Source organism: Aptenodytes forsteri, unplaced genomic scaffold (assembly GCF_000699145.1).
Source record: "Aptenodytes forsteri isolate BGI_AS27 unplaced genomic scaffold, ASM69914v1 Scaffold75, whole genome shotgun sequence".
NCBI lineage: Eukaryota > Metazoa > Chordata > Aves > Sphenisciformes > Spheniscidae > Aptenodytes > Aptenodytes forsteri.
Window position 1 is genome coordinate 1,287,150 of NW_008794171.1, and position 12,025 is coordinate 1,299,174.

The 12,025-nt window shown below is 44.5% G+C and overlaps 1 protein-coding gene across 1 annotated transcript in view; it reads left to right on the top strand.

Annotated features, from left to right (window-relative positions):
- MTMR2 (myotubularin related protein 2) overlaps positions 1–10,065 on the top strand; it is a 42,780-nt gene extending 32,715 nt beyond the window's left edge. The window contains exons 9-14 of the mRNA XM_009282067.1: positions 593–778; positions 1,662–1,868; positions 3,464–3,556; positions 5,184–5,297; positions 6,769–6,945; positions 7,990–10,065. Coding sequence (XP_009280342.1) covers positions 593–778; positions 1,662–1,868; positions 3,464–3,556; positions 5,184–5,297; positions 6,769–6,945; positions 7,990–8,151 — 939 coding nt within the window. The 3' untranslated portion in view covers positions 8,152–10,065. The remainder of the gene's footprint in view (positions 1–592; positions 779–1,661; positions 1,869–3,463; positions 3,557–5,183; positions 5,298–6,768; positions 6,946–7,989) is intronic.
- The last annotated feature ends 1,960 nt before the right edge of the window (positions 10,066–12,025 follow it).

Here is a 12,025-nt window from a genome sequence, read left to right on the forward strand (position 1 = left end):
ATGGGAGCAGGGGTTACGAGTAGCACTTCTGAAAATCAGGCATCATGATCTTTAATTTCAAAATATAAGCTGGGGATCTTTAACGTCTAGGAATGTTGCTGTGTTCTTCCTGCTGCTATGTCTCATGCCATCACTCTAAGCCTTGTTTTAATGGTAGAACTGCTTTGTTGCACTAAAGCTAATTTTTTTTTTTCTTTAATCTGTCTTTCCCACTACTTAGGAAAGGCAATTAGTGTGTGGGATATACTCCTCTATAATTGTATGGTAAATTTGTAAATGACAGAATAGTGAATCTAATGAGCTAGCAGCTTGAATGGGGATAAATGATAATTACAGAGAAAAAGAAGGCTTGTAATGTGATATTCTTTGGTAAAAATTATAGCATTCATTACTATTGCAGGAAAGTGACACAAAGTGTGTGCATGTACGTGTTTGTTCCCAATTGTAAGATAAATCGAATGTTTTCTGCCTGCTTTAGATAGCACAATCACTGTGGTATTTTGTCAGCTGATAGTTGCTCAGGACAAACAATTGGGATAAAATATAAAATATATTTTTGCTTAATGATTTTTATGTGGATTTTGTTCTTCAGGCTAAAGGAGGGGGCTATGAGAGTGAGGATGCCTATCAGAATGCAGAATTAGTGTTCCTGGACATTCACAATATTCATGTTATGAGAGAGTCGCTGAGAAAACTGAAGGAAATTGTGTATCCCAATATTGAGGAGACTCACTGGCTGTCTAATTTAGAGTCAACTCACTGGCTAGAGCATATCAAGGTATGCATGTCTGCATCCACTGGATGTGGCTGAGTAACCACAAGTCCGTACCGGTCTGTTCACTGGAAAATGTATCCAGAGCTAATTCCAGTGCTGGATTTTCAATTAATGAGAAATTTAAAGACTTACAATTTGTTTTCAGTTTAAAAACAGCTAAAACCACAGTTTCATGGAATGGGGAATTCTGAGGAGATGGGAAGAGAGGGGGTTGAAATACTGAAAGATGAGTGAGTACTGAATACTTTTGGAAGCGAAGTGTGTTCCTGGGTAATGTGTAACTGTGAAAGCCCTGGTTAGAGCACAGGAGTCACAGAGTCTCCAAGCTCTTGACTCAGGGATTCTCGACATCCTGGTGTTACTGCCTGGTCCAGACCAGCAAATGCTGGGAGTTCATGCCCCATCAGCCTTTCAGGATTCCAAGCAGAGTCAGAATGAGTGGGGCAAAATGCTTCAGCTTCTACAGATGTTGGTTTTCAAATTAAGCTCTTTCTCTCCTAAAAATGTCCAGCTTACATTGTCAACCTGCTAATGCAGACAGGGGCAAATCTGCTCCTGGAGCAGTTGCAAGGCGATGGCCATTTTGTGTTCGTGTTCAGACGCAGAATGCTCCTGCATTTAAATCTGACCTGTCCAAGGACTGAGCTTAATGTAAGAGCTCTTCTAGAGTTGTGCCTACACTACAGTTTAGATGTGTTGTCATCTTGCTGAAACAAAAAATGTGTTCACCAATTTGCTGTCCTAGTTATAAAGTAGTTGGAACTGATTTGCCATTCTCCTTGAGGCAGACAGAGCCCTTGGTTTGTCCTGTGTTGTCACTAGCCATTTTTCATTTATAGTTTCTGTTCCAAAGAGATTTTGTAACTTTTTTTTTTCCTTGTCCTAGCTCATTCTCGCTGGAGCCCTTCGGATTGCTGACAAGGTGGAGTCAGGGAAGACATCTGTGGTTGTACACTGCAGTGATGGCTGGGACCGGACAGCCCAGCTCACCTCTCTCTCTCTGCTCATGTTAGATGGCTACTACCGAACTATCAGGGGCTTTGAAGTGCTAGTGGAGAAGGAGTGGCTGAGCTTCGGCCACAGATTTCAGCTGGTGAGTCACTAGCCCTTGGAAGGCACTGAACAGACAGTTATTGTCCACCTTGAAGGATTTCAAAGGAGTTTAGCCTTTCCTGTGAGAAGTCTCCCAGCTGAAATCGCAGAAGAAAGGTGAATGCTGCTGCTATTGTTTTCTGCCTGTAATTCCAGTCATCTCTTAACCTCCTTGGAGACAGTATTGGTTAGATAGGAGGAACAGGTGGTATTAAATCTCTCAGGTGCCTGACTGGTATGTCGTGTTCCCATGCTTAGGCTTAAACTAACAGTGTGCTCTGGGTTCAGGATAGGCATTTCTGCTGGGAGTTGGCAGAGACCACTGGGGTATTTTTTGTCTTTCTTTCTAGTTCAGTCCATTTTCTGAGACTGCTTGGACATGGTCATCTAACAAATGCCTTGGTATTGAAGAGGCTGGGGAATTTTTGGTTATGGCCTTGGCCTCACATTTTCTTCAGGCACATTTTATTTTTGGGGAGGCTTTTAATTGTTTAGGTAAAAGATCAGCAGTTTGAGACTGGACCAAGAGTAGCTCGTGGTTGTGTCCCTAGTGTCAGCAGAAGCGCAGCCTGTGGACCTGTGACACAGCAGTTTGTTACGGTTTGCCCTGATGGGAATTGAGAGAGCCTTTCAGTAGTACCCTTTCAGTCTTTGTTCCTATTGTGTTTTGCTTGTAGCTCTTCTCTTGTGGTCATTGAATTTTGGCAAGGGCTAGAACAAGGTCTGTTTACAGCACATGCGATGGTGGGTTGCATAGTCAAATGCTCTGACGAAGGTGGGGAAACTGAGGCACTAAGCAACTGAGGTTCTGCTGCAGCAAAACTGTTATCTGGTGTTTGAACTGTGAGTATTTTAGCTTCCCTGTCTATACAAAGAAGATAATGATATTGATTTCCTTTGGTGAGGGGAGAACAGTATTACAGAAGAGGTAGGGATCTCTGTTACTTACATGTTCTTATTCTGTCTTTTTACAGTACTGAGGGCTCCTGGGTAATATATAACCAGTAACGTACTATGCTAGTTATAAGGAATCAGGCCTCACATGTCTTATCCAAGGCCACACAGCATGGTCAGGGCTGGAGGCCTACTTCTGGGGATACTTTCATCACTGCCTCTCTTGAGGTGGCAGGAGATGGGCTGGGCTAGTGTTTGTACAGCGCTTGGAAGCTGCGAGGTGTTGCGTGATGGTTATCGCCACATGCCGTGCCTGTAGGTAGTGTTTAGATCTAGCACACTGTACTACTGAAGTAGCCAGGACGACAGCTGCAACTGAAGCAAAAAGCATTCTCAATTTTTTTCCTTCTGAACTTTAGCAATGAAACTGAAATCAGTGCCAGCATAGCATCTGGAGCCTCTACTCAAACAACTCTTGTTTTAATTTAGCATGAAAATATCCCCATAAAAAAATTTCACTTCAAAGACGAAAGGAGTAGCTGTCCTTTACTCCTTTACCCACTGATACAGACAAAGCAAAATCAGGACTCATTTGAACCTTCTTAAAGCTGTTGGTAAAGGCTTGGCTGACTGAGAGGAGACCCCAGCAGTTTCCCCATGAAGCCCCGTGTGACTCATGTTCTTTGTCCTGCTCTGTTTCAGAGAGTTGGCCATGGAGATAAGAATCATGCAGACGCGGATCGCTCCCCTGTCTTCCTCCAGTTCATCGACTGTGTCTGGCAAATGACAAGACAGGTAAATTGCTGGGTGGCACATGTGTCCACAAAGCCACTGTACCAAGACGTGGCACAGCGTGGCCAAGATCTGGCCACAGGAGTCATTTCCAAGCTGATCTGCACAGGCTCTCCTTCTGGGCATCTACTCTTTTCTTGACTCTGGCAACAAGTTTCTTGGGAGTCTGTTTAGCAAAGAGCCTGAATGCACAAGTGCACAGGAAGGCCACGATGTCGGCTTGCATCAGATTAGCTAGTTAGTGGGTGCTGCTTACATACATGCTGTTACAATAAATGTGAGCTTGTGAGAAGAAGCTTGCTTCACCCTGAAATAGGGGACAGCTGCCTCACATTTATGACGGGCAGGAACAGACACCCCAGCCATCCTCACTAGCCCACTGTGCCTTCAGAAGCATAAGTGACTTGAGCTGCTAATGTAAGTCTCTAGCATGGTGGGTGCACACAGGATCCCTGTTGCCTCTGCTCAAGCTGATCCCATAAGCAAACCTTCAGGGATACTTGCATTTGCTCCATTTTAACTTCTTTGCAAGGCAAACATACTGCTCCAGATTCATACTTGAGGCATAGAGCCAGGAGCTGAGGTCCTTGTTCAGACCGAGCATGGCAGAGGCACAGTTCAGGAGAGATACCCTATGGCTGGGAGGTTTTTCCCCCAGGTATGTAGGACCTGGAATGTTTTTTGTGTCTGCTGTGATCTTTGTGCCGCATTTTAAGCAAATGTCAGCCACGGTCAGGCAGTTCTTTGAAAAAATTAGGCTCATCATGGACTAAAACAGGTGAAATGGGAAAGGATGCCACTATATAGGAAGCTGTACTGTGTCCAAGCAGAGGAAGAGGGAGGCTTTACTATCATAAAAAGTCACTTTCTTCATGCTATCCTTGGATCGCTCCTAGAAACAGGCATCCTGACCTGCTGGTGAGGTCAGGGTGTTGCAAGCAGGGCAGCCTGGGAAGAGAAGGGTGGTTTGTGAGGGAGGAAGGCCTCCTGCTCTCCTCTCCATCGGTCCAGCGTGTCTTTGCAGTTTATTGCATGTATTCTTACTGACCCTTTGTGGAGCTTCAGTTCTCCCTGTCTTGGGTCTGATTGTTTCTGCGTGGAACGTCAACAGCAAACACAGACCCTACCCATACACCTGTTCCTCCCGCTGACCTGTGTTGCAAGATGCCTCCCTGCTATTCCCTCTGGAAAGCGCTCTGTTGTGCACACAGGTTATTTCCATTTGGCCCCGGGAAATTTCCATTTCTTTTTATGCATTATTTCACATATGCTTCAGCCTTTTGTTCACAGTCTCGTGTGGTCTGTTGTTAGGGGCAGGCATAGCAGAGCAAGCTTCAACTTGAAGCAGCACTGAGTGTGTATAAACACAGCGGTCAAACCCTTCAGACCTCTGGCTTTTGCTCAAAATTCCTCTCTGCGCATGTAAAGCAGCTTTCCAAGAGAGAAACTCTTGCTCCTGGAAGGAGCAAATATGATCCTGAATATTCCACCAGGCAAAGAACAGAGACAAATTGTGGTTTAGAAACAAAAGAAGAGAGGCCAACTCCTTACCAAGACCACAAAGTGGGAGAAAGTTTATTCACAATTCCTGTTCTAAAATCCCAACTTAATTTTCTGGTTCTGTCTTAAGTTTCCTACAGCATTTGAGTTCAACGAGTACTTCCTGATAACCATCCTGGATCACCTGTACAGCTGTTTGTTTGGGACCTTCCTGTACAGCAGTGAGCAGCAGAGAGTGAAGGAGGTAAGAGAGCTTCTCTCCAAGGTGAAGGCATGGTACTGTGATTGCTTTAGCTGGCCAGATAATGCTAGAGAAGTTGTTTCAGCACTCAAAGATAGTGGTGGATGCAGGTCTGGGTAATGCCAAGCTCTCTTCTTAACCTCTGGGACACGGGGTATTTTCCTCTTTGTGCAAACTGCTGTCTGTTGGAGACTTCACATTTCAGAGCAATGCCATTTCCCTCTGGACAGTCCCACTGCTTTCAGCATGGCTTTCAGCTACTCACTGGGGGCTGAATAGCTCCTGCTGTCTCCCGAGTAGTTGGAAATGCAATTTTTCTTTGAACTCCAGTTTAATGTAACCTTCTCTGTGGAAACTGGTACCTTTTTGCCCTCCCTTTTCCTTGCAGCGTTCCTGTTAAAATCAACCTAATTACCAAGCGCGTATTGTCATTCTGCACACACAGGTTACAGCAAGTAACTGGTCTCAGTGTGTGTTCTTGCTGTGCTTGCATTTTTCCAGGAGAGGACAGAGGTGCTAGTATTAGGAAGGACATGCCTCTAGGTCCTGCCACCAGCCAGCTCTGCCCTGCAGTCTGGTTGAGGTTTGTTTGCCAAGGGAGGAGCGTATAGATGTGTACCTTCAGACCATTTGAACACTACCCTATTCAGACCCAGTCTGGAATCAGAAGGAAAAGCAGTGACACTCATTCTGTCTCACCTACCTAAAGATGAAGCATTTTGTCACCAAAAGGTTGCAGCCTAACATCACAGACGTACATTGAGGACAGTGCTGTGTGGACCCGATGTGATTATATTTGATAGCACATCAGTTAAAAAATAATAATAAATTATTGTAATACAGAAGTGATAGCATTGTACTGTAGTGAAATCAGGGTCCCTGTTTCTCTAGAGTCCACAGTGATTAAATAATTGTAATTTCCAGAGAAGAAAACCTGCGTGCTGTTTGCATGTGGGTTTTGGGGGGGTTTTTTAAGGCCTCAGCCTAGTGAAGTCCTTAATCTAGAAAGCACTTCAACACAGGTTTCACTGGGACTATTCACGGGCCTAATTATTCCACTAGATCAGGGCTAAGTCAAATGTTTTTTTTTTTTACTTGGGTTGTTTTTTTTTTCCAATTAAATGCTTCAGCAAGTCCTCCAGGAGCACTTTAAAGAGGTGAAGTTTAACTAAAGCATTGAGAGTTCACATGCCAGTCGTCCCCTTGCTGTGCCGATGGCGGTTCCTGGTCTGTGTTGGCAGCTGGGTGGGTAAAAGAGGATGTTTCCGTTCCAGGGTGCGTGTGTGCCTGCCTGCCTCCGTGTGCTTTGATTACAATAACCACATTAAAAGAACGTTGGGTTTTTTTAAGCTACAAAAAGGCAACCAGCTCTGTATTAATGACAGGCATATGTATATGCTGTTATATATACTTTGTAGATAAATGCTGGGATTCGTATGGGAAATAAAGCCTCCTCCACCCCCTTCCTTTACAGAGCCTTCCAAAAAAGACTGTGTCACTCTGGTCTTACATCAACAGCCAACTGGAAGACTTCACTAACCCCTTGTACGTGAGCTACTCCAACCACGTCCTGTATCCCGTGGCCAGCATGCGCCACCTCGAGCTGTGGGTCGGCTACTACATCCGCTGGAACCCCAGGATGAAACCACAGGTATTCCTCTTCCAAGGATCCTGCTTTTATTTCCCTTTCTGCTAGTACTAATACTGTCATTTTGGAGCTCAAGACCTTTGAAGCACAAGAGGTAATGTACAAACTTACACTGCCACCGCTTAAATCTAAAAACAAAAGCCTAAATTCAAATGCAAGTAAATGAAAGAGCAGCATCTACAGCTGGCTGGCGCGGGTGGTCAGCTGGAGGTTGCCGCCTCGTGAAATCTGTAGGAGCTGAAGATACTCAGCAGTTTGGAAAATTTCTCACTTATAATATGGGGAAAATCATCCGAATTCTCTCTTCTTCACAAAAGAGCCTAAAAACCTAAGACGACTTTGGATGTGGGATTCTAGATCTGAGCTTTGGGGCTGTATTTCGATTCCTGGCAACAGGAACCCGCTGCTTGTTTTGGCTGCCCAAGGCACGCAGGGGTCTGACTGCAACCCGTGTTATGCTCTTGACCGCTGACAGCAGGGAAACTGGCGTGGGCAGGGCAGGCACCTGAGACAAGCAGCCTGAACACGGCCCTGAATGCTGAAATCACTTTTTCATAGGAAGGGACAAAAATTCCTGGATTGCCTCCATGTCCAACTGCAGTTAACAGAGCTTTGCAAATCTGGGGCATTAGATACAGGAACCCAACAAATGCTTTCCAGTACTATCTGTTTAACAATCAGAACTATGTGAAAATATTTAGATAAATCTGTATTGGGTTTTTTTCCCCCAAAGCCCTGAAATTATGTCCAGGCTGAGATGCCAAGGCCAGCGTCCCCCAGAAATGCCAGAGATAAGTGTTCTGTAATTGCCATCTTTTGAAATACACACGAAGTTTTGATTAGCCACCATTGCACTATGCGTGTTGGATAAAATGAGTATCCCAAAGCCAGAGCAACTACTTGCCCCTGGGCTGGAGACAGTGATATAACCCACGTACCACCCCTCCTTCCCTCACAGCTGTGTGCCAGGTCAGCGGCAACGTTTTGCGGTTCAGGCTTCCACTTCCATGCTTGCCTCCTAGCACTCAGCTACACGTTTTCTTGCAGGAACCTGTCCACAATCGCTACAAGGAGCTTCTTGCCAAGCGGGCTGAGCTGCAGAAGAAAGTGGAGGAACTGCAGAGAGAAATCACCAACCGTTCCACCTCGTCCTCGGAGAGAGCTGGCTCTCCCGCACAGTGCGTCGCTCCTGTACAGACAGTTGTATAATATGGACTTTTTTTGCCAAGTACCTTCCCAGGACCATGGGGGCAGCTTTTGTGAAACCCTCTGGATTTCCAGCGTGGTGTCTGGGAGATGCCAACCTATTTATTTATTTCTTTCCAGGGTAATTTATTAGTACTGTAGCACTAGAGGAAGCTTAAGCAAAAACAAACAAGGCCCCCTATGCAATTAACCTTCTCAGTGGCTAGATTATAATACAAGCTAATTGCACTTGTCACCTAAAAGAAACCTAGAGCTCTTTCTTTGTTCACTTATGTGCTGGAAATCACTTGGCTTTAAAGAGAGACTGTGCACTAGAATGAAGTACTGTGGAGGAAAAACATCTACTTGCAAGTTTGAAAAACCTCCCCTTTGCTAAAAGGAAATACCAACTCTGACTTTGTACTGGAGCCTAGAATACAGCTGTAAGTCACGAAACCCTCCACTGTTCATGTCTGCAGAACAGTGTTAATGAGAGCACTTGCAACGTACTTAGAGCAAGCAGCGATAGCATCTGAAGCATACCACTGTTCTGGCTTTTCCCTTCACTTTGATCTAGATCATAGGAAGCCATGTAAATGATGCCTTATTTAAAGAAAGGGCAGCTTCTACCAATAAAACATGGTGGTAGAGGAGCGACCTACGTGACTTGACTTAACTTTGTAGGACAAAGTTTACTTCCATCTCTGCAGCTTTAGAGTCTCGCTTATGGTTTACATTGAGTGTGCCAGGATGCAACTTAAGCACCTTTATTTCCGAGGGGGGAAGCAGAGCATGGCTCCCCTGGGCTTTCTGCAGCTCCTCTGTCCTCCAGTGCCTCATACTCATCAGGGGAAAGGTAGTGGAATACCAAGGGGCACGTGTGAACTGCTGGGATCAGTCATTTCACTTCGCTTGGGTAAGCAAAATCAGTGATTTTAATGCTTCTGTGCAGGATCATAGTGGCATACTTAAGGTGTTTCAGTTTTCTGTTAACTAATGGAAGCAACCGTCTTATCAACCAAAGAAGCCTTTCTGCCTGCGTTGCAACTGCTACTTAAGGTTATTCTGGTAGACTAAACAGCTTAGCCAGTTTCTGAGCCCTGTGTTTAGGTCTTTTTCCTCATAGCATACTTCAAGAATTAGCGCCACCTGACTAAACTTAAGTCCAAATTAAATTTTAATACAAAATTTTACTGTAGAAGTGGAGATAAAAACCACACTTGGTGAAACCATGACTGCCCCATTGCTCTTCCAAACAGGTAAGTACGGGGTTGTACAAGATAGGGCTCACAGCAAAGGAAGTTATGTGTGTGCAAGGATCTTTCTTTACTCCAGGCTGCTTTTCACCTCTGTGCTAAAGGAAGAGGGGCGCTGCTTGGTCTGGGTTCCTGTGTTGCTCTTTTATGATAGGATCCCCTACTGTGGTCACCTGTTTAATACACCCATCAGCATGCTTCTTTCTTTACTCAGCTGCTCTTCCACGAGAGAGAAGTTACTTTTTGAGAGAGTACAAGAATGGACCAATTTACACATGTGAAATTGCCTTTCAAAAGCCACATTCCTTCCAAGGCTGTAACAATAATTTCCCCCTGCAGTCTCCATTTCTGCCCGCTCTACTGCAGTCAGCGTCTCAGTCCTTACACAGAAATCCACAGCCACCTTCTGACAGAACGAGTAACAGGCTGTATAGCATCACTGCATTTGTTATAGGGTGGCCCGAGACATTATGGTTCGACAGTGCAAAGAATCCACACAAAATACCTTCTGAAGGACTTGGATTTGCTTTAAGGTTAAAGGGCAGATCTGCTCTTATGTACAATCACTATATAAGATGGTTCATAGCATTATTCTCCATTAGCAAATCGACTATGTGTGTATAGTTTGTTCCTTGATGAAGGCTGTTCCGTTTCCTTAAGACTAATAAAAATTGATAAATGGGTAAAGTTCCTGTGCTCTTATTTTCAACTATGTGGTTCTCCAAAGGATGTGTAGGACATGCAAACATTAATAAAATAGTACTGAAAATTTAGTATGATGTCGAATTCAAGTCTCTCTCATTCTTCTGCAGATGGTCTTGCAAGATGCTAATGTTCAAACTGAAATTTAGAATGACAGGAAAACAAAATTCATCTTTGGACAAGTTTCTCTTATCCTATACAGACCAGTATTAATACAGATACAGTGCTTAGCTGCTCAATATTACAAAAATACTTTCACAATAAAAAAAAACCCAAATAATTTCTGTACTTTACAGTGCATTAGCACAGTAACTTCTGTGTAAAAGGAGGATTCACATTTTCCTATGTATGTAACTCATGTTAAGCCCAAATTCACTGGGACGATTTGGGATCAACTCAATGCCTGCTCCTCGATGCTCTCGCCCCTAGGAGGCTGAATTCCAACTTGGCACCTCATTCACTGTATGCAGCGCGTATGGAGCCTAAAATACTCCTAAGCCCTCCATCATTAAGGAGCTGCACCTTCAGCTCATCTAAGACAGCCTGAGGTAATGCTGACGTTAACCCATCTTTGAGCAAGCTGCTCCCCAGAGATCCTTCCCAAGCAAAACTACCGAGTGTAGTTTCAGCTACTGATGTTTAGGAACCTCTGGGATGAACTGCTCTCCAAGTGGTTACTCCAGGTACCTGGAGCCCATGTCTCGTAACCTAAATGAAGTTAAAGGGGATGGCTCCAGGCCTGGTTAACGGCTTCCGACTTCTCCCCTCACAGCTAAAACCTTCTGTGCCTCGGAAGCAAGGAGGCAAGCAGGGTGGATCACCTACAGATAATTAAAACTCAAGTCCCTTCTGCCTGCGTTGCCCATTAGCCATAGGCAAGGGTGGACAACGCTCAGCCTCACCTTCCCTGTGGTTTGCTAGCAGCTTGCATTCATCATCCCAACCAGGGAGATGTCACGTCACCACAAAAAGCACACCGGATGGGGCACCGTGCTGCAGCAAACACTGAGTTAATTTGGAGGAAGGGCAGGTTTCCCACAATTCATTCAACAGCTGGCTTTATTATTTTTCAACTGTATAAACGGATAATCTGGGTCTTCTATACATTCCAGTAATAGGAAATTCTTTACATTATTAACATAATAAATAACATTTACTCAGCTGTGCAAGTCAAGAGTGCAAAATGAATTGCACCACTACCAAAGTAGACAGCTCATCAAAGCACATATTTCAAGTTAAAAGCAAGATGCCAGGACCAAATGGCATGATTGAGGCACTTGCAGTTTAAAACACTTGTGGTTTATCTCATCTCACTCCTTTACCACCCAAAGCTGTGGACAAGGAGACAGGATGGTATCCCCTATCCTATAGCTTTTTCCTTAAGTAGGACTTCTGTAGAAAAAATTCACTCTTCAGACTTGAAAAGAATTCAGTCAATCATTACGCAAAATCATTCCAAAAAGTTATTTTGCTCCTTTTCTGAGTTCTCAAACATCCACTGCCATTAATGCTGACTAATGCGGTGTAGCAGAACAAGAACTAGGAAAGCTTTTTGAGGAGCGCTCCGTAGAACACCTTTGACAGGTTTACCTGTCCTCCCCCTTAGACACTCTTGGAGTTTGAGTAATTGCAGCTGCACACAGAACAGAACTGACAAAAGCCCGTAAGACTCGGGACCCAGCATCATTTTCAACAGGATGCATCTTGAGAAGCCTCCCAATGCGCAGTTCAACAGTAGGATGAAATCGCACTGGCATTCCACACACACCAACCCACACGTATGTGCAGTGCTTGGTGTGCTGAAAGAAAATGGAGGGACTGCTGGAACCATAACACGAAAGGAACTGCTGGAGACCTATGTTCAGATTCGGTGTCTGGGTACCTCAAAAATGGAATGTGTGTTAAACTAGACCATAATATATACAATCAAACCCAGGGAT